This window comes from Seriola lalandi, unplaced genomic scaffold (genome assembly GCF_002814215.2).
Source record: "Seriola lalandi dorsalis isolate HSWRI2012SDOR001 ecotype SW California unplaced genomic scaffold, Sedor1 jcf7180002054914, whole genome shotgun sequence".
In the NCBI taxonomy this organism is placed as follows: Eukaryota; Metazoa; Chordata; class Actinopteri; order Carangiformes; family Carangidae; genus Seriola; species Seriola lalandi.
The window spans coordinates 488,398-514,318 of record NW_019525466.1 but is presented as its reverse complement, the minus strand read 5'-3'; the positions used below and the strand labels follow the sequence as shown (position 1 = coordinate 514,318).

Below are 25,921 nucleotides of genomic sequence, written 5' to 3'. Positions count from 1 at the left end.
CAAAAACATTTCTGTCTTGCTTCGGCTGCAGACAAGATGCAGTGGTAATATAACTCAGATGGTCTGTATGCATAATATGTAGGACTTAAAAGCACTAAATATATCTTTTTAGGGCACTATACTTGCTCTTCAGTGTGAGCACTGTACTGTCTGAAACAAGCCCAACTCACACACTCACAATAATTCCTACTCCTTTGTGCGAACTCCTATTGTGTTTGAAGAAATGGATACAAATGTGACTAAATATGCTTTTAAATGCACCAATGTTGTTACACACAAGGTCACCATTAAGGATATATGGGGTTTCCAGGATGCTGAGATTTATTGGGAGTTAAAACGCCCCGCTCACCCACACAGGTGTTTTCACTTATTCTGGCTAATTAGACCTCTGATCAGGTTAAAGTTGGACAGGGCAAAACTAAAACCCGGCGAGGTCACAATCTTTACGAACCAGAATAATTGGCTACACTCTATTTGACTGTTAAATCCCTATCACCATTAAATCTCTATCTCTACCTTTTGTGCATGCAGTCGAGAGCATGGGTGACGCGTTACACATTCCTGTCAATCGTTTCACACTGTACCACCGGTCTGCAGGTAGTAGAAACATGGCAGAAAATGTCACTGCTAGGTTTTATGAGAAAGGAAATGCATTCAACACAGTTTGTTGGGCCTCAAGGATACACACAATACCTTTTTTTTTTTTTTTTTGTAAGAAACACTGCAACTCCATGGGGTATCTTTGATTTCTTTTTCACTGCTTTTATGTGCTGGCAGAGACAGTATAGTACATTTTCCATTTGGATTCGGCCACTAAACACTATGTGAAGTATGTTTTTTTTGTTGATGTCTGTATTGTTTATGATGCTGTTAGTGCTCTGTTTACTTGCCGGACAACAGGCACTATGCCAGTCGCGTTCTATTTAGCACTCTGTGACAATACTGGTGTAACTTGTCCTGCTCTGACAACAAATCTAATAGGAGGACCAGAGAGATGTCAATTGAAGTGCACTTTCTACAAGCCTATTAGATATCATTAGGCAAAATGAGGGGAAACACCTGTGTGGATTTACCACAGGTATACAGGGCCCTTAAGACAAATCTCAATAGCTGTATTACTTTTGACTTTCGTTCTTCTAGAGGGATTATAATGTGCATCGGTCTTCATGGCATTACAGTAATTGAATAATGCACAGTGGTTTTTATAGCACGTAAAAAGTAAAAGACAATTTCGACATACCTCCAACAACTTACAGTAAGTCAGGGTGTGGGAACTTATCATTAGAGCAAACAACAACATAATCCTTTTGTTTACACCCTGAGCCAGAGGCCACGGCCTTTTGGGAATGTCATCACTGATGATATGAATGCCAAAAAAGATTCAATGGTAAACACTAGACCAGCGATATGAGCTTAACATATTACGGACAAAATGTTCAACCATCCAATGCAGGCTTAGATAACAAAGCTGTGGCTACATTTCGGTTTGCAATATTGTATATGACATTTGCAGCTAATAGGATAGATCGTGCAAAACCATGAGTTGTCCTTTAAGCCCAAAATAATGAAAACAGCCATACAGTAATAAAGGGACACACATAAGAAGGGACACTTTTATACGTTTCCTTTTTCTACTGACAACAGATTAAAGCACAGTGTGTCCATAAAGGTAATATGCCAACAAGTCATTTTTCAGTTCAATTCAGTGTTTTATTACAGGTTTATACAGTGTAGCCATAAAATTCAGATGCTAAATCAATTAATTATCCGGAGGAAATAAGATTGGGAATAACAGGAAATAAGCATGATATGATTGTCTCATTTGTCTGGTATTAAAAACAACGACAAACTACATGTCATTATGATGTATGGACAACAGATAAACAGTTGGATAAAGGACTTGTTTTGTCTGTTGTGATTTAAACAATTACAAAGAGTTGGCCTGATAGAGATTATATACAGGGATGGGAGTTTGTGGTGAGAACTTCTTGTGCTGAAAAACGCTAGCAGGAGAACTACTACTAATTTCACATCACATGAGAGTGGAAGGGAATTATTTTTGAAATGCTGGACCGACCCAGGGGAGGAAAAAAAAAAAAAGCTTGAAACCACAGGATATGAGACATGGGTGCAATAAATAAAAGTCGAGGTCTGTTCCTCCAGAGGAAATGAGCGTATGTCGTGTGTACAATGAGTCTTATTTTCTCTCTTGTCTTGTGAATTCACTCGGTCAGACAGTTACAGCTGATAAAGTTTTATTCCAGTCAGCTGCTTTTAAACTTTGACGCGTCTGGTATCAACTACAAAAAGACAACTGAGGGCAAAATGAGAAGAATATCACTAACGTTATCTGGCTTCAGAATCACGCAATAAAACACTTGCGTGTGCGTTATCTAAGTTTGTGTTTCTTTTATCGAACATCTAATGTTTTTCTTTTATTTTGAGACACACGCCAACCGTGCTACTTTTAGTAGAAGATTGAAATTACCGATAGCAGTCATTTAGTAAATGATTATTAAAGTTTACTGCACATCAATTCAAGTGTAACAAGGAATTAACTAGGCAATGCAGTTGGATATAGCTTGCTGTATTCAGACTGTTTTCTGAAGTTTAGATGTGTTGCTTCCTCTGTCGTTTACACTAGCTAATTTAACTAGCTGGCTTTATTGTCCTAGCTGGTAACCTTATAGTCAGTGATAGCAATGTATGGGGGATAATTTAGCAAGCAGACAGACCCTGTATCCCAGTCATAAATATGGGCTAGCGTTCATCTGGCAAGGTTACAGGAAGAAGTCCCTCCAGGCTGAGATTATGGCTAAATAACAATAACCTCTCTACATTAGTTACCATATGTCTAACTAATCAAGAACCTGGCTAATTAGCTAACGGTGTCATTATAACGTTGAGCTAGCTAGCATAAATTCGTTAGCTCTACTGCGCTAGCCCTCTTGCTAGCTAGCGCTAGCACTTTCCTTTCATCTCCTCCCCCAGTCCAGAAATTAGGTTATAATCTGTAATTTCTGAATGTACGGCTACAAAAAGCGGCATACGCAATGAAAACACACCACATAACTGTTCGCGGATATAAAAACCGACAGCCAAATCTCACCTTAATTAGCGATTAAATAGCCTTGTTGCTGTTGTCAATCCCGGAATAGGTTTATTCCCCCGTTTTAATCCATCAGAAACGCTCACAATTCCCATCCACAATGTAGCTGTAGCGTCCGCTAAAACATCGTAATCCGGAACATCACAATGTTGACTTCGATCGCACGTTTTATTGTCTACTATTTGTTTTTTTTTTCCTCAGTTTATTTCTCTTTTTCCCTTAACAGAGCAGGGTGTCCCTTTCCCCTTTCTTTGTTCTGTAATCCAGTAAAATTGAAACTCATTCGCCTCCTGCTAATCCCAGCCCAACTCAACAACAGCATCTATTGGCTGCGATTTACATACAGGATTAACGGAGGAACCTCCGGAAAAACCCTCGGGGAGCAAATTTTACAAGGAAGGGGAATATTCCCAGTGTTGTTTCTTATTTTATTAGCAGCTGTGAGAGTTTAAATCACTGTCTGCCACTTGACTGCAACTTCACACTGACAGTTTTGCTTTAAGAAATCCCTAATAGTTTGCATGAAGGTGGTTTGATGTGATAGTTGTACAGTATCCAAATTATTTTTAGGATTAGGGTCTGTCCAAAGTGGATAAACAGTAGCTCCATGGATCTTCTGGCCATGACAGTTATGCCAGGGCTCTTGTGATTGCCTAAAATAGCTCATGTCTGGTTAATATAGGGTAAAGTTCATATCCCGGGGTAAAGGAACAAATGGTTATCTTATAATTAACATAGTCATAAACAATGATTTAAGAAAATCTTTTCGGAAACCAATAATACAATCCACTGTGTTACTGTAATCCGGTTAGTTTCACTTACTCTGGCACAATTTTCCCCCAACCTACTTTGAAATATTCATTTAAAGTGTGTTTCACCACAAGCAGAACAGAGGCTGTGCCTGTGATTCACATATGCAGCACTTTCTGCTTGCTTCTGCAAATAAGTAATCACTTATTTATTCAAATGTCACTGGCATAACCAGCCTGCCCTCTAGCAACAAACTGAGATGTGTGGATAAGCCGTGACATTTGCCAAGGCCAACAAATAAAAGTGATATATGTGGAGGTTAGACATCCAGAGAATGTAAATAAATATGCAATGTCTGGATGTTTCATCTTCACCATCAAGAAACTTGGCCCCTATTTCACATAAAGGAGTTATTGCCTCCTGTTCTGGTTGACATCACTTCATTTTAATACCAAATATTTCCCAGAGATGCGTGTATGATCTACAAAGCAGAGTTTATTCTAGCGTTTGTGTGTGTTTGTGTGTGTTTGTGTGTGTGGCTGAGGAAGGGATAAATGGTTATGGTTGCTGGCTGAATTTCCCAAACCACCACCCTCTTAGCGGCATGAAATCTAACACCACTTCAGTTTTGTAGAAATATACAAATCTCCTGTGCTTTGCCACAAAAAAACAAAACACACAGAGGAGACACACGTATGAAAGAGTGTGAAATAAAACACCACCAGCCCTTACCCACATTGTTAATATTTAATGACTCAATCTCCGAAACCATTGCAGCAATAATCCAAAGGGTATGAACCCTCCAGCTAAAAAGGCCATGTACATTATCCAATGGAAAATTTAGGTTTTATCTGAGCTGACCAGCGCCTGCCCTACATATTTTGCTCAGGAGACACCACCCTGCGATTTTTACACCACTCATCTCTGTTTAATGTCTCCCGCAAACCAATAGCAACCTATGACCAACTACACACAGGATGGAGAAAACAATATTTGGAAGACTTACAGTATAAATTCTATATGTGTTGATAACATTTTTTTTTTTTGCAAATGAAATCCAGATGTTATCAACCTTGGGGAGGATGAATAACTTAAATCCATCGTTTGGGTTTTAGCTCCTGTGACAGCCCTTCGGTAGACTTAAACAAAAGGTCGGTGGCTAGAATGGGCATCGAATAGGGCCGCTACGTCACACCATATGTATAAATATACAGTTCATTAATACTAATGCATGGATGGAGTCTGTACTGATACATAGTCCACAGTAAATAAAATAGCTGATCATTACTGGTAGAGTAAGGTGTTTTGGTAGAGGGTCAGACAGAGTTTTAGTGAATGAAAACGTATGGAATAATTCACTATGTTCATTCTATAAACACTCAAGAGCTGGATTCAGGAGGTTTGTTAACATCAATATTCAGTTCTGGCAGCGAGTCCACTGATGTGCAACGGCTAAAAAGAACTTCTCTTTTAGGAGGATTGACCCAGTAACCACCTTACCCAACACCTGCAGAGAGGATTGGTACTGAATTCATCACGGTCAGCCCTGTAACAGATAACTGTGCCCTGGTGTAGCGATGGATGATTCATAATACAGCATGGTAAGCACAAGGAAGTGTAACAGCTCTGAGGCTGAATGGTTGATTCATGTTTATGTGTGTATTTCTGATTTCTTCCAGTCAATAGTTTAAACTCTGTTTAAAATGTATGCTAATTAGCATGCAAGTAAGCATAGCAACAGTACTGATGCTTAACAACACCTTAATAGTGGCCTTTAAAGCCCTATAATGTTTTCTTGGCAGAGGGAATGACAGTTTCTTTAACATCATGACACATTGTCCATGATTGGTTACTTAATGAAGACTTTTATTCGGGATACTTCAGGAGTTAATGTTTGCTAGACAGCACAGGGTTGTTGCAGACTTTTTTGTAACTGACTTCATCCAAAAAAAAAAAAAAAAGGCCAAAAAAAAACAAACATGAGAAACAAATTACGGACTTCTTAAAATCTGTCCTTTAGTGTATCAAAAGGGGTTGTACTTGAAGATCAAGCAAATGTATTTAGCCATATTTTGGCAAAAAAATAGTGTTTGGAACATACTCAGCAGTCAGCACATGGACGGAGGGAGGACATCACGTTATGGGTTTGTGGATGTTTTGAAACTTTTTTCCAAAACAAAAAAACTGGTCGTTATTGAAAGCTGTTACAACCCAAACAGATTAAACCGGAAATAAAAGCTGTTTTATAGCCACTTTTCAAACCTACTGTGTTTGTGTGTTATATTCAAAAAACAGTTTTTTGGTGGAGTATTAGTTTTTTGTTTTGTTTTTTTAAATACTTCCAATGATGCTGATCACCCACAAATGAGCAGTGAAGCAGGAATGTGAACCGTGATGGCTTTGCTACCAGTCCTCTCATGAGGTATTGAGAAAGGCGACAAATGAGTCGGATTCCCTCAGCGCTGTCAGCGTCATCCTGCAAGAGTTGCTCTGAGTGTCACTGGCCAATGATAGCCCACCTACAGTACAGATGATTATTACAAAGCGGAGAAGCAAAAGTAAAAGTAATAAATAAAAAGAAACAAAGCAACTGAGACCCAGTCTTTTAGTACTTCACATCGTCGTCCGTCAGCCGTTTTGCTTCCTGGATCAAAATTCTGAATTGTCAACGAGTTCCTGGCAACTTGTAGATTCAATATTTCTAACTACTGTAAAGCATCAAAAGTTGCTGTACTGTATGTTATCAGCAGTTGTACCGATAATATTCTCTTCATGTCCATGTCCCATGTCCTGATTATATTTTATAGTACTTTAAGCGGTCTTCATGATTGGCTAATAGGTGCTTTCTGCAACAACACATAAATTCACTGGAGATAGAGATTCGCTGTTTTGGTTTTAACTGTAAACTGAAATGTTCTTCAGGCTGTCCATCGCAGGATCAGGAGAAATGTCGCACAAGCTTTTCCTTTGAAGATGTACCTCTGCACGTCTCAGTCTCAGTCTCATCTCTTCTGCTCATATCAGTGTTGATCCTGAAAGGACAAAAATAAGACGTCTTAGTGCCGACAGGTCTCAGTAACATCACCACATAAATAATGGGGTAAAAAACAAAACTGAAAGAATACCAACATCTCGAGTACTGTCGGACTCCTGATGATGAATTCCATTGGCTGAGTTTGCACCATGCACCTGAAAAACACAGTTATAAACTGTCACTGGAGTCACTGACATGATTTACATGTGTTGTAAATGACATTACAGGACTATTTCAACATTTTGGGAAATGCACTTATTCGCTTTCTTGCCAAGAGTTAGATGACAGGATTGATATAATATAAATATTTAACTAGTGCCAACAGCCAGTTAGCTTAGATCAACACAAAGACTGAAAACACGTGTTCTGGATGAGCCGGTAAGATGGGCAGAACCAGGACCGCTCCATGTGTCCAGTGTTTAGCTGCGTCTCAATTCAGGGGCCACATCCTTCAGAAGCTGCGTTTGAGGACTGATTGCGTCGCAGCGGCGCAACTACACTGTCCCGTTTCGAAGACTCCTTCAAATGCGTCCTTCTTTTCTTGGCCGGCGAAGGCTCAGATGGGTGGATCCTTCGTGGCCCAACCTATCCCAAGATTCATTGGGCCAGTAATGAAAATAATATGGCATAAAATAACACCGACAGAGGGCCCGAGGATTACACTTTTAAATGTGAATATTGGGTTTCAGCTCAGTTCAACAACTGTTAAAACTGTGTTGTCAACAACAGGAGACTGCACTTCTCTGGAAGATGCAGCCCCTGAATTGGGACACACCTTTTGTGTAAAGCTAAGCTAACCGTTTGCAGGTGGAAGCTTCACATTCATGGCACATACATGAAAGGGAATAAGTGCTTTTCCCAAAATGTGTCTCTGATATGCAGTAAATATTAATATCCATTATCTCTGTACAAAAACACATATTATGACACACATGATATCTGTAATATTCAAACCATTTAAAATTAACATTAAAACCCCTTGTCTCACTTCTTGCCACCAAAATAATTGTCACCCTCTGTGGGAGTGACATTTCTTTGCAAGTTTACCGGGCTTTTGTCTGGATGCTTGCGCATGGCCTGGACCAGCTGATCGACTTGCTGGTTGTGCTCCAAGGCGTTCCTCAGGGCGTCCTCAGTGCTAAGCAGCCGCTGGCGCAGGCGGTTCACCTCCGAGTCCAGAGCCGAAGGGTCCAGCATGGAGTACCGCCGGTGATCGGGTGAAGACCGTTCCCGACCCTGAAATGCGTGCGGACACACACACACACACACACACACACACACACACACACACACACACAGCAGATCATAACTAAAGTGTGCTGTTAAATAATTCATAACATGTATATCATGTTGTATATGTGATAACCATGTGGAAGTTTAAGATTATTATACATTATTCACATATTCACAGCATTAACAGCAGCCTGTATGAACACAGACGAGCTAGCGCTTAAATATTAATGTGCTATAGTCATTTCAAAATAAATGTATTCTGTACTATTAGTATGACTCAGCCAGAGAAAACATTTGTTTAATGTCATCTGTAACTCTAGAGGATCTTTGTCAATCTGAGAAAATAGCGGGTGATGTCAAGAGGGTTATCTCGGCTAATAAAAAAAGGCATGGAGTTTGGAAAAAAAGTGGGTGTTTACCAGGCAGGAGGGGTCTAATAACAGATGCTGTTGAGATACATTTTATGGGAAACAGCATCCTGCATTTATCCACACTACAGTCTATAAGTTACGGTAACGTATCTTAACCTCTGCTCCATCACTTTTTACCAATTTAAAAAAAAAAAAAAATCTGTCAATCACGAGGAGGATTTTTATGTAAACCTTCATGATGTTAAACCATCTTTCTAGAAAAGGTTAAAAACCACCATCAAAAAAAAATCCCACCCGAGTTCGATTCACTTCCTATTGAACTCTGTGGCAAGAGAGAATCAATAAGCTTGTCAGCATAGAAACTACAGCTACAGCTGAATTTCTTACAGTAATATGTTATCTGTGTATAGACAGACTTGAACACTTGTTTTCAGACTGATCTTGACCTGAATTTCTGTTTGACAAGCACATAACAGATTTCTGGGGGAGTCCTTGAAACCTTTTATGCTTGTAGCTTTCTACTTTCAGCAGAATTAGTGACAACAAAACTGCTCGAATGTCTCTAAAATCAGTAATGATAAACTGTTGGACTTGATAAACCTCACTACCAGTGTTGGATTATCATCAGAATGTGCTGTTGAAGCAGATTTTCCCTCTTTCTCACCAGTAGGAGCAGTTTTTCTCGCAGGGTCTTGATGTCGTCCTGGAGTTTCTGCTCTTTCACCTTCCACTCTGCTTTGTGCACTTCTCGGTTCAGGTCTTTCTCCATGTCCCGCGAATGGCGATGCGATTCAAGGAGCAGCACCCTCAGTTCATTCAGACTCCTGTACATCAGAAATAAAAGAAGAAAAGAAACCTTGAGCCTTGAGTGTTTGGTTATGCTGAAGAAAAAATAGAAACTATTTACCACAGGTGTTTTTCTGGTCTGCAGGACTGCGGCGACTCGCCGTGAACTTGACTGCTCCCAAGTGCAATAATAGTAGCGAAGCTGTGCAATTTTGCTGTCAAGGATTATATGAGCGGTGCATCTGCTCAGACCTTCCACAAAGGTCATTATTATTTAAAAGCTCAGCAACCCATTATGTGAATAATGTGTTTGCCAGTCTGGTCAGGGGGGATTGTGGAGGCGGCTTCATTCTCTGTACATGTAAGACCGGCTGGTGGATGGACAGTCAGGCAGCGCTGTTTGACATGAACTAGCTTTTTGCTGTTTGCCTGAAACTGATTTCAGAGAGCTACATATAAACTGGGCCACCTTTTTTTCTGCACACTGCCCTACACTTGTTTAAAAATTCAATTATGATAAAGCTGCACGTAACACTGAGAAAAAAAGAGAATTATGCTCCAAGACCTTTCCTCTTTGTGCTGAAATTGTTAGATCATATATTCAAGCGACTATAATCAATATTTCTGTTTCAGCATAATGCATAATGTAAAAGGGATGTAAGATGTGTACATAAAATATCAAGTTTGCCACATCACTTAAGTTTATAAGCCGATAATATGTCAGTGTTGTGTTTACAGTTTGTATCTCTGCTGCCCCCAAGTGGACGAGAAGAAAAACTATTAATGCAGGATTACGAGAAGTGAGAAGGTCGTCTGAATTTTCATTAGTGAAGCGATGTCTTCCACACTTCCTTCCTCTTCCTCACTGTTTGCAGCTGCGCCTCTGGCAATGAAATTACATCAAATTCAGCTGCTACAACCTGTGAGCTCAAGGCACGACTGGGCTCCATGCTCAGCCACACTGACTCACGGCAACAGAGACTTTCTTGGTGTATTTTATCAATGAGGTTGCTGTAGGTATTGGACTGTCTTCTGCCAAGTCATCTGCTGATAATCGTCTCTCTTGAATTATCTCGGCAACTTTCTAAGATAAAAATGTGCCGTATGTTTTTGAGGCAATGCGCTCACCTTGTTCCCTGGCGTGATGTCACAGGCTGAAATAGCAGCAGTGACATTAAGAGAGCAAATGATACAAGCATCCAATAACACTGATTCAAAGGGAGACAGCCACTGAATTTTTCAATGGCAGGTATATACTTTTATTGCATATAACATAATTGCTTCAGTGATGATGCAGAGAAAAATATTCTGCCACAGCCAGAGGCACTTACTTTTACTGTCTTGCAGCATTTACTAACATCATAACCATCAATAATATAGGGCTGTATAATGTAAGATAGCCAACAATGTAATACAATTAGACCAATGTGAGTTCATACAGCACTGCAGATAAATTCATTCAACGTGTCTGTGAAACAAACCCCTATAAGAGAGCCCTGCACCTCTGCTGTGACAACTTCCTCTTTCCACTTGGGTGGTTAAATAATGACCTCAGTTATCTGAGTTTTATTGAATGTAGCCAAGTTTGGCAGCTTTGGCTTCAGCAACAGAAATGAACCAGGGAGGCTGGTGAAAAGACTAACTCAGTCTATGACAGGTGGACATCTGGCAGGTCTTCGCCGTTTCCCTCTGCTGCTCAAGAGGAAAAGGCCCCGAGACTCAGGCCTGTAGTTTCACGGCGATGTGGTACAGCCATATGTGCCGGTGGAAAAGACCGGCAGCTGTATGTGCAGAGCTGGCAAAGCTGCCATTTCAGTTACAAATTTAATTAACCTCCACAGTTTAACTGAACTTTATCTGTAAAATTTCAGTTAACCGCTGAGATGTCAGCCACCAAGCAAAAACTAACTACTCTCAGCTTGTGACAGAAATCTGACATCTGTCATCTTAAAGCTGCACTAATCTATATGTTTATATAAACCACAGGTAATGTGAAAAGGGTCACTTGAGTGTTTTTAGCATATTTTAGCTCATTGTTTTCCTCCTCTGCCCCACAAGGCACCAAACAACAACCATAGTTACCAGCATCTAGCTGGTGGAGCATTTAGTGGCTCAAACATATAGGACATATTTCCGTCAGGAGTTGGTGGAGACCAAAACAGAGCTTCAAATCAGAGTGAATGTTGGACGTATTTACATCAGGTGGAAACAATGATTCCAAATGAATGTGAATGATGCTAAATACCTTTGTAAAAGGCGACTATTAGCATACACATTTGCCATAAAAGCTTCAGAGGCTGATAATAGGTTTGCAGTCAGTTTCAGTCAGACATCTATGAAGAACTCCAGGCCTAAGTCTTCCCTCTGCAGCTCCTGAGCTCATCAGCTGAGCTCAGTCTTATCGAACATGTTTATTAAGTAAAATGTATTGTTTTTTTACAGTGCGTTTTATGTGTTTTCACTGCAAAGCCTTCATGCAGAACACATTGCTCCTATGGAACGATGAAGTTTTAAATTAAATTAAAGTGAAGTGAGTCAGGACTTTGTGTTCCCTGCATCCTCATTGACACCTGAGCTGGATGGTGAAATGTGTATTGGACTTTCCTCACATATGAATGCAACAAATGCTGGTCCGTTTCTACTCAGTCAATAATATAAGATGTATCTTTCTGAATAACGTCTGCATGTATGCAGATATAACCTTTCACCTGCAGACTGTAAAACTCCATATAGCCGTGTTTCCATACCTCTCTTTCTTCAGTAGCTCCTGGCTGATGCTGACCAGCTGCCCAGAGGCATCGTGGGACTTCTTGGTCATGGACTCCAGCTCCGCCTCCACACGCATCTTATCCTTGGCCAGGGCTTCGGCTTTCTTCTCCCCGGAACGAACTTTGCCCTCCAGTGCTGGTGGAAAGAGAGTCGATAAGACTTTATTTCAACCCCCCAATTTATAAACAGTGTATAAACAGTGAATATATTGTTTATAAAATGAAAATATGTCATATTTATTTATTAGTTTGCTTAGACTTATTTATTATGTTATACCTTAAGTTTTTAATTTGGAAATTGGTCTGTTATTGTTTTACTTTCTTTAACACAAAACAAATATTTCACTCAGATATTTCGCTTCTTACAAAAAGAATGTTTGGAAATATAAAATAAGATATTTCCTTTTGACACACTGACACAGAGGATGTAAAATAACCGTCTGAAGAAAATGCGTACTGCACATTTATTATATCCATAAATATTAGTTCTTCACTTTCCACGACCACTGAGAAAGAGCGCAGGAGTGCTCTGTAAACTAGTAAGAGGACCTTGAGTAGAGAATGCGTATTATCTCCATACTTAAGAATAAACGTTGAGCTCAACACGTCTTATAAAGCTGCGTGTGAATGATTTGTGCGTGTGTATCAAAGTCAATAAATACTTCATCACACACTTTAAGGCTTCCTGTGTGTGTGAGCATATCATTAACTATGATATGTTACCAATCATTCAATAACCGTTCATACACCACTTAGGGATGCTTCCCGGGACGAGACAAATACATTAATAAACATTTATAACTTGTGTATAAACTAACTGTTTGCCTACCGCTCATAAATACTTAATGCTGAATTGTCTTGAATAACTAGAATTATTTTTTCATACATTTTACATCCTCACAGTCGTATTGACACAGATTTTGTTATTGGAGGTCTAGTGATTAAATGATGGCAAAAACAATAACATATGATTTATTGTTGTGATCTGTTTCACGCCACAGTGTCGGAGCCACAGACAGTCGTTTGTGTGTAATCACAGAAATCCTTCATCCTGCACATACTGACTTCATGAACGCTCACAGCATTTAGACTGATATCAAATGATCTCTTCCAACTAAACTAATCCATTTCAAACGACAACTTAATGCCGCATCTGTGAGCTCAGTAATCATGACTTAAACAACTCGGTGTATCACAACACGTGCGCATAATGACAACGGGCTTTTCATGGTGATCCCCCTTCTGCCGATTCAAATGTGTTTCACTCCCCCTCTGCCGCACTTAGATAAAGAACATCAAAAACCCTCAACGTGAACCTTCCACTGATTGTAAAAATCAATAATCAAAACATTCAAACTTCTTTTGATAAAAAAAAAAAAAGAAAAAAAATCTACACATGAAGTGTAATAATGCAACTTTTCTCCACATTGTGTCTCATTTGAGTCTTTTCCTCTTTTTAAATTATTTACACTCGGCTTTTCAAAGTGTGTCAGTGTGATTATGTGAACTACACGAAGCCGTTTGATGTGATGGAACTTTTCCCTTTCAAAAAGACGGCAGGTTGACAGATCTCTCGGCGATGATCAAAGATTGTGACGGCGAAAAAACGAACACGTTCCACTGCGAGCTGAACTTGGCGTGACTGGCGGGCAAGTGAAGTGAAGCCGCACATACAGGCGAACAAAGGGAGCAACGCTTAATACTGTTAATATGACACAGATGATGTTATTTTGTTTTTTAAAGGAAAAGCTTTAGCCAGTGTTGGCGCCCCCCTCCGTGCTCCTGATCCGCGCTGACTGATCCACACAGCCAACTTAAAGGAGGCTGGAGCAGAGGGAGATCCCCCTCTATCACACACACACACACACACACACACACACACACACACACACACACACACACACACAAACAGCCTCTCTGACTTCCTGTCTCCTTATGCTGGTTTGAGGATGGAGGTCTGGCGGTCCTGCTTTTCAGTTGTGTTTGTTGTATTTTGGGTTAGTTTAGGGGGGAATGTCCTTCCTCCAATCCGTCCGTTCTTTTTTCTTTTTTTTGGTTTTGGTTAAATTCTGTTTCTGTTTGCAATTAAAACAATCATTTGTTTGACTGAACTTCGGGTATGGCGTCCTATCTACGCGTTGCTGCGCACAAGGCCGAGCCAAATGTCTGGTTGGTGCTATCAAGCTTTTAACATTATATAGAAAAGTTGATTCTCAAATACTCTTCTCCGACAGGCTACACAAAAACACTGCGTGCGTGAAAAGACTCGCTCCCATCTTTAGTGATTTTGTGTCATGAAAAACTCGTTTACCTCCAATCTGTGATTTGAGGGCCTCGACCTGGGAGGTGAGAGTTGAGACCTCTTTTTCCCTTTTCAACAACTTCTCCATTGTTTCTGAAGAAAAAAACAAACAAACAAAACAACAGTAAGTATCGAGCAGTGTTCAAGAAACCGTCAGGTGCATCATGTTAATGCAGGTATCCGTCACTCCTCTAACGACCACAGGATATTTGGTGGATAGATCTCCTAAAAGCAGCCATTAGATAATTAACTGACATAGACTATTGTTAAGAAATCCGCTTTATTCACTAAAGAGAATAATAATAATAACCGATTTAGATTTCATTTTAGTTGCCATCTTTTTTTCTGGTTTTCCCTCCAAAAATAGTTTGACATTTTGGATTTATTCAATTTAAACCGCAGATTTAGACAAGAAGACTGATACCACTCTCATCTGTCTAACTGCGAGGCTACACCCAGTAGCCAGCAAGCTTAGCTTAGCATACAGACTGGAAACGGTAACAAAATGCACCTACCAGCTCAGTAACTATCAGGTCGACTCTCATTTGTTTGATCCATATAAAAACTGAAGAATAAAAACAAAATTCTGCTGTTTTCATATTTAGTCATTCCTTTTCGCAGTCTAACAGCAAGTCAGTGTAAATATATTTTTTTTAGTATTAAAAGGAATAAAAGAGCAATGTTGCAGAAATGTCAAAAATGCTTCTTTTTGTCTCTGCTGGTTGGAGGGGCCTGTTGGTGTTTGACTGACAGCAGCTGGCAGCTGCTGGAGAGCTGCTGCTGTAGTAAACAAACTTGCTCTGTAGCAACATGTCAATGGCAGACAGTGTGCTGCTGGTGGTGTCGAAGAGTCAGAAGCACACCGGGATCTAAACCCGGACCACAGCGATATCTGCAGGGACGTCTGGGCGCAGTTTAACGTGCTGCAGCTCAAAGTGCAGGACAAGACGTGCGCTCATGTTTGTAAGTTAGATAAGAAGGAGACTTTAGCAGGAAAGCTAATGTGGCCTGTTGGTCAGGTGAGTGTGTGGCTCTTGTGTTGTGTAGCAGCTGCTGTCTGCGAATAAGCGTTCTTTTCAAACGTGGAACTATTCCTTTTAATGGAAGAAGAGAGAACAGTGCATTTCCCTGTAATGCATTATGATCTGCAGCTTATTAACAATTACAACATAAATGCTGGAACAAAAAGGGGTTTTAATGATGCTTTAAGAAAATTGATAGTACAATGATAGAACAAATGAAGTGCATGTGTGGTTTGTCTCAAAATGTAAAGATTCAAATAAGAAGATACCTTCAATATTCTGTTTGAGCTTCATCTTCTCATCTGAAATTTCATTATCTTCTATCACCTGAAAAAGGAGCAAGTAAAAGAGAGTTGAAATTAAAAGACAGTTTATCAACAATCGAAGAACATCAAACTATTACTTAGCCTGTCTCCTCAACCGCTCACATTTGCATCATGGGAAGTGTAGCGGTCTGCCTGGATGGCCTGGAGCTGGTTCGCAGTCACCCTCAGCTTCTCCTCCAGTTTCTGGATCTCCTCCTGGCTCTCCGCCTGGGCTTTCTGCAGGGCTTGGTAGTCTGTCATCTTCTTGTCCGACAGCTCCAGCCTCTCTCTCAGCTCCTCTGTGCTTCTGTCCTGCTCCGCCCGAAGCTTCTCCATCTCCGCCAGCCTCTGCTCCGCCTTCTGTAGCTTATCGGTCGCCTCCTCCAGGGCCTGCTTCCCGCTTTTGGCCTCCACGTCGGCCCTCCACGTGTGGCTGCCCTCGGCCAGCTGCTCTTTGGCCTCCTGTAGACGCGTGGAGAAGTCCTCTCGTTCCTTGGTGAGGATTGCAGCTTCGATCTTATGTTTGGCTTTGAGATTCTCCACCTCCAGCTGGTGCTCCATCTTCAGGCTCTCCAGAGCGGCTCTCAGCTCCTGGGCGTCCTGCTCTTGGCCTTCTGAAGAAGCATGATCACTGCTCAATGAGGCCTTCAGTTCTTCCAAGGATCGCTGGTGGTCGCTCACTAAAGTGTCAAATTTACCCTGCGGAGGGAAATGAGAAGATTAATCTGGTTGCACCGCTGGTTATTTGGGAAACCAATATTCAAATGGATTGAAATGAGAAATTCAAGCTTTTCTCTGAGACCCTGAATCCTCACCGATATGTCGGCATGAAACCTGTCAGATTTGAAAAGGCAAATTATAAACTTATTGCTCTGTGCCAGTTCAGCATATATACTTTCACGACTCAATCACAGGAGCCACTGAAATAAGCCCATGACTCTTGTTGAACTTCTTTGAACAGTTTGTATTAAAGTGAATATAGCAGAATACCTTCCAGGTGTCCATCATTTCCATGTTCTCCTTGGAATCCTGTTGGGCTTTCTGCTTCATCTCACTGATCTCCTGGTTCTGCTTATCCACCAGCGCCTTCAGCGAGTCTATCTCCTGCTGGCTCGCTGCTAACGCCGTCTCGTACTTCTCTTTCAGCTCGCTGCTCTCCTTGAAGTGCTCGCGACCCGCTGACAGCAGCTGCTCGCGCAGGAGTTGGGTCTCCGGCTGGGCGTCGGACCCGGGGGCTGCTTCGCCTTCGTCGGCCTGCTGCGAGCTGGAGTCGGGCCCTCTGAGTTGAGCTTGGAGGTTCTTGATCTCAGCTCGTCTGAGGGTAAGCTCCTCCTCCAGCTGCATGATACGACTCTGCTCTTCAACCGTGGTTTGCTGATGAGGAAGAAAGCAACATCCATCACTGCTGTTAAATGACTTTTTTTAGGCATGAGTGCCACAGCAGAGAGATGTCAGCCTTTCAAAAGAATGACCATATTACCGTAACAGGTTCGGAGACCCTGCAACAGAACGACGTCATTCCAAAGAAAAGGTGACAACAAGATTTAATAGCAGAAAATCAGGCCTCAAGAAAAAAAGGAAATCAAAGGGAAACCCCTGAAGGTCCTTGCAAGGATTGGAGACAGTCAAGTGCATTCCAGTGGAATATACAATACAAAAGACATTACATTAAGTATGTGGACAGCGACACATTGTCTCGCAGTTTGGCTTCCTGTTGAACTCCTTAGATACAAGATGATACAAAGACTAGCAGCCAATTCTCCACCTGGTAGCCAGATGTAAGAGTGTATATGATTCTATACAGATGTTTAAATACTGGGCAGGTTTTAGGTGATAACTCTCTATGCATCTGTTACTATGGCAACCCCTTTCACTTTAAACATACTCATTGAATCTGATGTTAATATGAAAATATTGATTAGTGCAGCTTTAATGGATTCCAGTAGCTCCATTCCAGCAGGCCAAACGTGCATTTACTCATTATTTTACAAGAGTACTGGCAGCGTTAGCCAAGATCAAAAAGTTTAAACAAACCATTACACGCAGTGTTTGATACTTCTGTCCACACTAAATATGTTAAAAGTCTTTGTATCATTTCCATCCAAAGTCCCAGCACTAAGGAGCCAAAGGATCAACGTGTCTCTGTCCAAATATTTGTGCAGCTCACTGTATGTGCAAAGAAGTGAAAGATGAGAGGAGAGCACAGCCATTCTCTGATCATCTAGAAGCAGCCAAGCAAATATAATAAAGCCGACAGCAAACCTCCACACGGTGACACCGCACACACACACACACACACACACACACACAACTGCAAACACCCAACACACACTTGGATCCAATCAAAATAAAAAAGGAGATTAAGAAGAAGGACCTGCTGCACAGTGCACAGATGTTAATTTCAACCATCTGGGAAAACAATCTACCAGACCTCAGAGTGACTAGTTGATTCATATCAGAGATGTTGCCTGTGTAGCATTCAGATTACAGCACAACACACAAGAGTAAAAGAGTAAAAAAAAAAGGGTCTATGCAAGGTTAATGTCCTTGACAGCATCTGAAGTCGATTTGAAGTCAAGAATTGAGATAGCTCAGCAGCGGATCAAAGCCAAAACAAGATCAAATCTCTTTTTCACCTTGGTTCTCTTACCCAACCTCAAGGATGCTGCATCATGAGTGCATCTTCCCTGTTGGCAGAAGCAGACCTTACTGCATATAGGAACCCAGCATTTCAAAGTGTTTTGTTATCTTTTGATGCCTGAAAATTGAAAGCACAAGCTTGTACGCTTTTGTTTTGTGATACCGTTGTCTATTATTGAAGAGAGACTCTCTCTCTCTCTCTCTCTCTCTCTCTCTCTCTCTCTCTCTCTCTCTCTGAAGTGCAGCGCTGCATGTCAAAGAGGCATAAAGGACGTCCTTTTGCCGCACTTAACTACTGACTGTAAATGGGCATCACCGCGATGATTTGCCTCGGAGGATTACTCGGAGAATCACTGAGGAATCCCATCAACAATTTAGCAATTTCTCATGTGTTGCTAATTACATAACTGCTCAAAAATTATCACGGAGCTTAGGGAGATTTATCCACTGCGTACTCTCGAGCTAAAATGGAAGGGTGTTATGTCGAATGTTATGTCCTGGCATCTTAAAGTGCAGCTGGCAACTGATCCCAACGACAACCTTGAAATTAAAAAAAAGAAAAAATAAAGAAAAAAAGAAATCACAGTTTAAAAGAAATAATTAACACCAGCTACTGCAACAGAAGATGTGAAAAGCTGAAGCAGCTGAGAGCCACGACTGGTACTGTGTTTCCTTTCAAAGGTGAGTGTCTGAGGTTAGGCGGGGGGGGGGGCCTCTGGGTCAACGGTGGAGTAGGAGTATCGCTGTGATTCATGACATGAGAGTGACAGAATGAGGGAGGGGATAGAGGCAGTGTGCATGTATGTGTTGCATGTTTCTACCCTCGTATAAGGTGATAAATAATCATCAGTGTCATGTCGAGGATCTGTGGCCAGACTTTAATATCTATGTGAAAGAACAGTGCATGTGCTGCTAAATACTCCCATACCAATGTATTTCAGACATACAGTAGTTACAGTAGTAGTTAAATGATATGGATACATTATAAAATTCAAATTAAGTTTTCTTGATTCAACAAATCCCATAAAAAGACCAAAACTAATCCAATTACAAGCTCATTCATTCATTCATAAATTACAGGCAGTTTTGAGTCACCAATTAGCATAAATCTTGGCAGGAAGTGACACACACGTCTGGAAATACCAACTAGAAGACCTTAATGTGTATTAATCTGAAAATAGTCCCAAACAAATTCACTAGTTATTCCTGTTTGAAGTTTGTTTACGACAAAATACAAAGCCCAGCTGTCTTAAAGTCACCTTTTATGAATGAAACTATACTGTATATATATTTATTTATGTGAGACTACATGTTTTCAGTAGGAACCAGTAGGAACACAGACGTGCTAAAGAAGTCAGACTACAGACTGACACATTCTTGGTTTTGCTCTTTTCATGGGATTTGTTACAGAATAATGGAGCTATATCCATTAAACTGTAGGATTTTAATAATTGTGTTTAACAATTGTGCCACCTCAGCTGTATTACAGCGGCATTGATATACACTATAAATATACAACTGTAACATAGGATCTGGAGTGTCAGAACAGACAGTGATCCAGATTTTGTGCATCGTTTTTCAGACTAAAAAGTGAAGCTTTTCAAATACAGACATGTGTACTGAGTTTAAATATTTATCATTAGTGTGTCTCTAGTTTGGTTTGATGTAGATTTGGACACCAAAGACAGGTGGAGTACGGCTTGAACCTGTGCAGCTTGTGAGTTATGCTACCATCAACAAAGAAGCAAACAGGTGCAGAACCACACAGAACAGTGGCTACAGGCAAAGGGCTCGTGCTGGGTTTTTTTTTTTTTGTTGTTTTTTTTTTTTTTTTACCCTCCTCCTCTCTAATTCTTTCTGAAGTGCTTCTGCTCTCGACTTTTCGAGGAGCAGGCTCTGCTCAAGCTGACGAATATGGGCATGTTCCAATTTCGTCTGTGTCTACAAAAAGAGACAAAGAGAAAGACAGAGAGGGGAGGAAAAAAGACTCAAAGGGAGAGACCCATAAAGATCGGAGGGGAACGATAAAGATCAGAACAAACTGTCAACAGATGATGAAAGGGCAGCTTTGTAGACAGCAGCACTGTGCAAGAACTGAGTTGATTATATGATGGGAAGATTTGAGGAGAGGAGGCTTGAGAGCTCAGTCAGATCCCATCTAAACAGTTTGATTTCAGACTCTGAAGTGAGACTGCACTCGCAGAGAAAGTACATTTTGCAGTTAAGAGCAGGGAAAGGACAAGTTTGTGGTTATTGGTCGATTGTTTAGAGTTGTACCTGTACTGTTTAATAAGTGAAACACAGTGTACATTCATATGCTAGCGAACAGCTGCTTTGATGATGTGCTAAATATTCACATACAGGTTTTCTTTTTAAATATTTAAATCTTTATATTTCATTAAACAGAAATATTTATTCTCGTCCCTACATTACCATGAGCACACACTCAACACACACATGGTCCTGCTCCTGCTGCTGTACAAATTAGAAGGCTGAAAATAGCAAATGCACTATTACTATTTGTTTATATAAGAAACTACAGCGCACAAGTGTTTCATGAAATTACTGAGCCATTAAAAAAAAAAAAGAAACTAAATATTTGTTATTGTTTTTTAAAAGATTTACATGTAAAGTTGGAACCATGCTTGTGCCACAGACCAGGTAGAGAAGTCAGAAAGCTCTGAGAGATTAAAATAAATATTAAATATCGACTTATCTTTTAACAGGGACGCAAACTGTCTGTCTAGAGAATTAAGTAGGTGACTGCAGATGTAGCATAAACGTGTATTAAAAAAAATCTGTCCTGATCTCAAGGATATTTTTAAGGCTAAAACATGTAGTCACCGTGCTGCAGAATGCGCAACCACAGATGTGGGGTTTTTTTTGGGGGTTGTACATCTCAAGGCTAAGTGCAGCGGCGGCCAAAAGCACATTCAAGAGCGAACAAATTCTATTTACCTTCCATTCAGGTTCTTTCTCAAGGGGCAGACAGCAGCGAGCACTGATAGTGGACTTTATCTAACGAAGTTCAGACTTTTCTGCCGAGCTTAAAAATTAGATACGAGTCCGCACGTTCAGTGAAGTCAGCAATTTATTCATGGTTTTTAAATCCTCATATTTTGTTTGACTTCTGTCCCAAAATCTGCTGCAGCTGAAATCCACTGCTCCCTGTTCATGAAGTCTCTGCTGGGGTAAGCAGTTATGAGCTGACGGCATAGTGAGCGGGGGGAAGCTGTCAATCAGGTGTTTAGAGGGGGGTGTGTGTGTGAAACCTGGTCCAGAGATGTGTGGCTACACAATGGTCACAGTATAAAGGCTGTTAGTTCAGCAGGAGGGCTGGGAGGTAAGCTCTCCGTCCTCCTGTTGCAAACACAAGACCCCGCTGGATCTGGGGTGAACGTCTGTCTAATACCCAACCTCCAGCTCCGTGCAGTCTGCTGTGCTCAGCCTCCTGCTGCATTCAAATTGACTCGTAGCGCCACCTCCTGTTGTGGAGGGTGAATTACTCAGGACATTTGTGAGAAAATCTTTAGCACAATCACAGTGGAAAGACCGTCATTTTTTTAAAATCTTTTTTTCTTTTCTGGAAGACATTTGTTTGTATTTGTTTCTGAAAAACGTCAGAAATATGTTGCGTATTTGTTTCATGGGTACGTTTTGTATTTGTAAAGGCATAAATTCAATGTTTTGTTTGTTTAAGTTTTGGCGGGAAATGAGCTCCACAGTTCCTCTAGTTCAGATCATCCTCCCTGCTGAAGCATCTTCCCAAACACATTATCATCTGTTCTGCATAAACCCTTTAGAAAATGTTCCTTTTTGTCTGGATCTCCAGGGTTTGCATTATGCTGACGTTGCTGTCTGACTTGTTACACAGCATGAAAAACTGTCTACTCAAACATGGCCTTGTGATATTAAAGGATACACTGTAAATTAGTACGAGGAAACACATACAGTACATTGATTTATTGATAGTTTATAGGTATTAATCATGCTGATAAATACCTCCAGGTCTCCTTTGGTGATGGACTCCTCCTCTACTCTGAACTGGAGGTCCTCCACTTTCCTGTAAAAAATACAAGTTGGATCAGATGTGTCGGAGAATGAAAACAGACATGGATCGGTAAAATTCACCTTCTCTGTGTGCAGTCATAGTCGAGACACAGCTACAGCCACATCTTCTGTCCCAGCAACGTTACTGACACGTTAGTCAGTAACTATAATAACTCTTTGCACAGTATATAACTTTTTAAAACTTGATACACTCAGCAAAATGTAGTGCTGTAATGCTGTAGTGTGCATTGTGTATATGTAGTGTATATGGATCAAAAAGCTTGGGCACTGTTTGTGTTATTTTATCTTTAAATAGTGATGCCAAATAAAGAAAAGGGGAGCGATTATTGTGATCAATTTGACCATTAAATATTATTAAATATTCCTTTAAGATCAGTTTAAACTCTGTGATCAATTCCCTCATGAATTCACAGTCTCGAGATAAAGATTTCTTTCAATTATGATGAGGATACAGTGTCATTAAACTGAATTGAAATACAATTAGAAAACTGAGTTTAACAGGAGCAAAAATATAATTCCATGTATAACAATTTGTGAATTTATTTTTTTTATCAGTGATTCACATTTAGATTTAGAAACCAGCACATGAGAAACCACAAGCAGCACGAGTGACATTGTGATTTTACCTTTTCTCTTCTTCAAGCTGATTGGCCAGTTCCAGTTTGTCTTTCTGTGTGCTGGACAGCATGGCTTTGACTTGCTGGAGCGTGCTCTCATTATCTGTTACGTACTGTGGAGAGTAAGAAGAGAGGTGCTGATGAAGCATGCTGCGCTTAACAACAGATTTATTGTTGCATAAGTCACTGGGATGACTCCTGTTTCTCCCCGACCTGCACGTGCTGCGCCTTGAGGACGCTCAGCTCCTTCTCCACCTCGCAGATGTGGCTGTTGGCCTTGGCCACCTCGGCCCGCTCCAGGTCCCTCTCGGCCAGCAGCTGCTCGATGTGCTGCTGCTTCTCCTTCAGCGCCTCCTGGAGCGCGGTGGTGCCAGAGATCTTGCGGGCGTAGCGCGACGACGTCTCTGTCAGCTTAAGAGGGAAAGAGCATAAAACATAAGGAAATGCGGGCCGGGGAGAAGGATGAATATTTAAAGGGTGAGAAGAAGACGAGAAAGGGAAAAGAAGAATCGGAGAGAGCGGGGAGAAACGGAGAGACACTGATGCACGGAGGGTTAAGAAAAGAAACATGTAAATCACGTTTTCTGTGTCTGACATCACATTCATCTCATCCTCTGACAGCAAACTTTAATGTCTCAAAGATCATGATGTATTTATTTCATATATCATGGGAAAACAGTCATTCTGTAATCTCTACATGACACTTTGCTTTGTGACGAAACTTAAGGTCAAAACCAGTTTCATGATCATGTTTTTGATCATGAAAACAGCTGTTCTGTTAACCTCACTCAGCGACACTCTGCTGTCATGTGATCATAGATTAATTATTTCATGATCATTAAAAACAAAACTTGATACCCTCCCAAAAATCAAGAAATGTCACAGACATAGAAAATCTAGCCTTCTGTATAAGTAGCTCTCCCATCCTGACAGGAAGATTGTGGTGAAAAAACAACTTAGATATGGAAATTTTATTCTCTCAGGGAATATTTGAATGTTTGGGAAAGTATCAGATCAAAAACACAGGCATCAAATTTGTGATGAATGAGGCAACATTTTCTTCGACCACTAGAGTATGCTCTTTGACAGGATTCCTGCCTGACCTGTGAGAGAAGTTCAAGGCAGCATCTTCTATACAAACAGAATAAAACTTCACAAAAACAATCCTGCATTTTGAAGAAACAGCTGACACACACATAATATCAAACACATGGAGGTTCGGAAAGTGACGTATTCTCGCTTTTGTGTATGTTTTATATGTTTCAGTGAGAACTGCTGACTGATGTTATTAATATTTATCTTTACTGTTATAAATGCAGAACCTGACTGAGTGACTGAGGCTTCTAACACTGTGCTGCATGTGGGATGTGAAGCTCATTTGTGTTTGAGATCCTTATGTAAACCTCTATTTCTGTGCCTGCAAATTAGCCATGCAAATCAGCCATGCAAATCAGGGACGGTGCCGACTTTTCCACCGTTGCCGACAAACTAATTATGGCATGATTATGGTACAAGAGCTTTAGGAATGACAGTGAGTCAGACTGTTTTGTGCTGTGTGATCAGTTTGCTTTCAGTGCTGTCTGACACCGCTGCCAACAATCAAGGAAAGTAACGGGGCGTGTTCTCTGTCCAAGATCTGGCTCGCAGCCAGGAACTCAAATCAATGCGAGATATCCTGACGTCCCATTCGTTTTAGCTTGTTGCCGACCATCACTGAGGATATTAGTCTTAAAGACGCAGCGTGTTGAAACGCGTCCTTTGAATTCTCTTTCATGTGCAGCTCTGCAGATTTGTCACGCAGGAGCAAAACGCAGAGTCAGTGAATCAGAGCTTCACACTGCACAGCAACAAAATGCAAATTATTAACTGCCCCGCAGCTCAGGGAGTATTTCAATACAATCAACCTATTCATCATCCTACTGTCTGAATCTGGAGACTTAATACCTCACAAAGTAAAATCAAAAACTTTAAACACTTAACTGCAACAGTTTCTTTTATGAACTTTTACTTAATAAAAAAGGAAAATTATAATAAATATAAGAGTATCTTGAAGCCATGTTCAACAAGAATTTAAAAAAAAAAGATGTTATAGGTAAGAAGAACTGTATTTGTTGGTTTCATGTCCTATCTACGCCAATACAAGTCACTTTTGTGTTTTGTTTTATTTCTATATGTTTGGCCATTCCCTGAAATTCTGGTTGTATTTTATGTATTTGTACTTTATTTTTATTTTTTTTGGCTGGACTGCAACAGTTGGACAAACCCTTTAATGGCAACTGACTGACTGTCTGACTGAGTGATCATATTTCCTCCACTGGTCAGCCGAGTGCCTCGTGGCGGAGTTGGAGTTTCCCCATTGGCTGTTGCTCTTTCAAAATGATTTGGCACAAACAGGTTCTATGAGGGGGTCGTTTACAGCCTGTAGTAATGCCACTGACCATATGCGGTCCAGCCATACACTAAGTTTTGACCTAGTCTTGTTTTATTTTATAATCGCACACCTGTGAAGCACCTTATAACTGAAAGGTACTATAGAAAGAAAGTTTACTTACTCACTTACCGACTTTAAAGGAATAATTTTGGGAAAAACGCTTATTCACTTTCTTGCCAAGAGTTAGATGACAACATGAATACCACTGTTGTGCCCGTACGGTAAATATGAACCGACAGCCAACAGCCAATTAACTTAACTTAACATGAAGCCTGGACACAGGGAAAAACAGTTTTGTCTCATATTGTTTGTCTCATTTGTACAAAAAAACCAAAGTGTAAATATGGCTAGTTGTGGTTTTACAGGGGGTTATGAGCAGTAACCTCCAGGAGTCTCCCCTGTCAACCTCACAGTGAGGACAGGACTGGCTGTGGCTTCATAATTAATGTCCAGACATGACAGTGGTCTCAACCTCCGCCTCT

General features: G+C 40.7%; 2 protein-coding genes across 7 annotated transcripts in view; both read right to left on the bottom strand.

Annotated features, from left to right (window-relative positions):
- gtf2ird1 (GTF2I repeat domain containing 1) overlaps positions 1-3,456 on the bottom strand; it is a 32,582-nt gene extending 29,126 nt beyond the window's left edge. The window contains exon 1 of one of the 3 annotated variants that reach the window (XM_023430919.2): positions 3,110-3,456. The gene's annotated coding sequence lies outside the window, so the exon portion shown is untranslated. The remainder of the gene's footprint in view (positions 1-3,109) is intronic. The other 2 variants (XM_023430916.2, XM_023430918.2) reach the window with 2 other exon arrangements.
- Positions 3,457-4,592: 1,136 nt separating this feature from the next.
- clip2 (CAP-GLY domain containing linker protein 2) overlaps positions 4,593-25,921 on the bottom strand; it is a 41,823-nt gene continuing 20,494 nt past the window's right edge. For 3 of the 4 annotated variants that reach the window (XM_023430908.2, XM_023430909.2, XM_087169778.1), the window contains 13 exons: positions 23,222-23,419; positions 23,018-23,121; positions 22,323-22,383; positions 18,317-18,367; positions 16,671-17,054; positions 15,804-16,379; positions 15,645-15,702; positions 14,363-14,446; positions 12,031-12,187; positions 9,162-9,321; positions 7,941-8,129; positions 6,989-7,048; positions 4,593-6,891 (listed from right to left, as the gene is read on the bottom strand). In XM_023430908.2, the coding sequence (XP_023286676.1) occupies positions 6,880-6,891; positions 6,989-7,048; positions 7,941-8,129; positions 9,162-9,321; positions 12,031-12,187; positions 14,363-14,446; positions 15,645-15,702; positions 15,804-16,379; positions 16,671-17,054; positions 18,317-18,367; positions 22,323-22,383; positions 23,018-23,121; positions 23,222-23,419 (2,094 nt within the window). In that variant the 3' untranslated portion in view covers positions 4,593-6,879. The remainder of the gene's footprint in view (positions 6,892-6,988; positions 7,049-7,940; positions 8,130-9,161; positions 9,322-12,030; positions 12,188-14,362; positions 14,447-15,644; positions 15,703-15,803; positions 16,380-16,670; positions 17,055-18,316; positions 18,368-22,322; positions 22,384-23,017; positions 23,122-23,221; positions 23,420-25,921) is intronic. The other variant, XM_023430910.2, reaches the window with a different exon arrangement.